Source organism: Octopus bimaculoides, chromosome 5 (genome assembly GCF_001194135.2).
Source record: "Octopus bimaculoides isolate UCB-OBI-ISO-001 chromosome 5, ASM119413v2, whole genome shotgun sequence".
Taxonomy (NCBI): domain Eukaryota; kingdom Metazoa; phylum Mollusca; class Cephalopoda; order Octopoda; family Octopodidae; genus Octopus; species Octopus bimaculoides.
In genome coordinates this window covers 62,301,334-62,304,390 of record NC_068985.1, presented here as the reverse complement: position 1 = coordinate 62,304,390, position 3,057 = coordinate 62,301,334, and the positions used below count along the sequence as shown (strand labels likewise).

The window sequence follows — 3,057 nt, the reverse complement described above, 5'->3', positions numbered from 1 at the left end:
ATATATGTGTGTATGTGTGTGTGTGTGTGATTTGAGGGAGAATTAGCTGCTATTTCATCACGCTGAGCGCCAACATGTTGGTTCCCTCTGACTGGTTTATTTGCTTTCCATTGGAAAATCTTGCTGACAATCTAATATTTAATAACTCAATCACAGAATACAGGAACTTACTGTCTTGTTTCTTGGAACACCAAGCTTTGTTGCTGAGAATGTTTCCATCTTCAGGTTGGCAAGAACTTTTTCTTCGGAACGACAGATTTGATGAAGCAGTCATTTTACCGTAAGGGGGTAGACCAATCGGCTCTTTGCATACTGAAATGTTGGAGAAAACAGCAAAAGCAATTAATTATTTCTTATGACTTTAACTATTTCAAAATATTTTTATTTACTTTGTTAAAATCTGCTTCATTTTTACTATACTCAAAAACTGGACGTATTTTGTTGGTCTCAGTATCATTTTTATCGTTGAAGAACGTATTTTAGAAAGCTTTTAGTATCTCAAGCTTATGAATAATTAAATGAGACAAAAAAAATTGTTGGAAAATTCAAAAGATTCTAGTAAAAGTCTCAGTAAGTCATATATTGGAATCTGAAGATATCAGCAGCAAGATCAATATAAAAAAAAGATACTAGTTAAACAAAGAAGTGGAATATAATATTTTGGCCTGATTTCACAACACATTTTTATTCTTGCTTCTTTGTTCTGCTTTGATTGAGTAGACATATAATGAAAAACATTCCAAACGTTATCATCCCGTCAGCATTTTCAAGGATAGTGTTTTAAAGTCTTAAAGTACTGTATTAAAGTAGCCAAACTAAATTCCTTCCTAAAGCTGAAAAACTTTAAAGAGATGTAAATATTCTCTTTGTTATTCTCTTTGCACAGAGAAAAATATTCTGACATATTTCACGATTTGTTCGTCACTCATCAGAGAATTAAAAACACCCTTTATAGAAGAACTGATGAAAACTATAAATATTTCATATATTTAAAATGCAATGAATTAATCGGGATTTCAGTTTCAAATGTTACAAAACAGATTATACTTACATTGACATCCCAGTATCTCGACACGCATACTTGGATGTTTGTTCCAGCTGACTGTGTGGAATTTAATGTAACGTGCCAAAATAGGATGATCAAAATATGAATGTCTTACAGAATAAGAATCAATGTTGCCTTCAAACACCTAAACGCAAGATATCAAAGAGATCATAAGTTTTCGTACTCAAACTTGAAATATTCATTTTAATTATGTTTTTATTGAAATATTCAAGACAATTTCGTATTTGTTACTGATAAAATGTTTTGAATTATATATTTTAAATCAAATCTGGTCGCTTAGTCTTTTTTATTACTTAGCCAGGGATAGAAAGTTTGGGATGGACAAAGGTGGGGATCAAAACGCAACTTTTAGGGTATATTGGGGTATCCTTAAGATATTGGGGTATTCTCAAAAGGAGAAGACTACAACATATCGAACATCAGGCGATAGTGTCAAAGAGAACGACGAATTAAATCGATCACAATCCATTGTATAACCTTCCGTTCAGTTCAGTTCACTCTACAAACTTTCAATTACCCTCTCCCCAGTTTCATTCATTGGGGCTGAATTAACCCGTGCCTGTCGTAGAAGTGACCCATTATAGGATGAAACATGTAACCACCTGATGTCGAAGCGAACCTGTTAAACACATGCTTATGTCTACCTCTAATGTTATTAGTTAATTCTTTTTAAAAAGTGAAGCAAATTAGATGGACATATAATTGTTTGTTTCCTCTCTAAGGAAAAGAATTGATATGATTTCTAAAGAGAAGGAAACCAGAAGGGTCTTGTAAGGGTCTCTATGTCAATAAAGATATACTAAACATTAAATTACTTTTAGTTTAGGATTTAAATGATTTTGTTTACAGTAGTTTTTTGCTTTCTTTCTTCGTGAAGATTCCTACCTTCAACATCTGTACTGATTAATTAATATAAATAATTAATTGTATATCCTATTCGAGAAGTATTATCTTAGTAGAGTTCATTTATATAAACGTGATATAACTGAGACAAATTCTGAAAATTAATATACAAGCGTTTAATGTATATTTGATTAAAACATTGTGTACATCTCTATTTGTTTAACACATACTGTTTACATTCACTTGTTTAAGACATTGTATACATCCATTTGTTTAGTACATAATGTACACTACGTTAAATTACATTCTATAAAATAACAGATACATTTGTGTTAAATGAACTTCTGTCTCTTAAAAGTCCTATAACATACAAAATTTCTGACTTGGAAAGGTGATATACAAACCTTTTGGTTATTGTAACTGTCGTGTACATAATTCCAATCGAAAGAATCCATACTGTAGGAAACAAGAAATGATGTCACCCATTCAACTCCGTCACCACGTCCTTGGGTCATAACTCCAGTCACCTGTAAAGATATAAGCAATTAGGATTTATTATTGTGATATCGTGGCCACGTGGTTAAGTTTCCTTCCTAATCACATGGTTCTGGGTTCAGTCTCATAGTATGGCACCTTAGGCAAGTGTCTTCTACAAGAGCTCTGGGCTGATGAAAGCCTTGTGGGGGGATCTGGTACACCGAAACTGAAAGAAACTCGTCGTATGTATACACACACACACACACACACACACACACACACACACACACACACACATATATATATATATATATATATATATATATATATACATATACATGTGTGTGTGTGTGTGTGTGTGTGTATGATTGTTGTGTGTATGCTATTGTAACAAACATTACGAACCGGGTATCAGTTTAGCCCCAGGCAGTAAGATCCACTGATGAGAACTAAAGCTAATATCTCAGAGTTTGAAATCACGTGATATGGGTATATCTGTAAACTCATTTACGTCCTCCCCCCGCAATGGTATATTGGATTTTCTACTCGCTCCTCGATTTCTTCAGCTTAACTTTTTAGTGATATCGTGGCTTATTTGAATATTTTTCAACTCCTATTTTTAGCAAGGCTGGTACTATTTTGTACCCTTGATAATAAATGTGTGTGTATAT

General features: G+C 33.0%; 1 protein-coding gene across 2 annotated transcripts in view; it reads right to left on the bottom strand.

The window, feature by feature from the left end:
* Positions 1-3,057, bottom strand: part of LOC106877335 (lactadherin) — a 132,226-nt gene that overhangs the window by 32,662 nt on the left and 96,507 nt on the right. For both annotated transcript variants that reach the window (XM_014926210.2, XM_014926211.2), the window contains exons 3-5: positions 2,314-2,436; positions 1,052-1,190; positions 172-312 (exon numbers count right to left, since the gene is read on the bottom strand). In XM_014926210.2, coding sequence (XP_014781696.1) covers positions 172-312; positions 1,052-1,190; positions 2,314-2,436 — 403 coding nt within the window. The remainder of the gene's footprint in view (positions 1-171; positions 313-1,051; positions 1,191-2,313; positions 2,437-3,057) is intronic.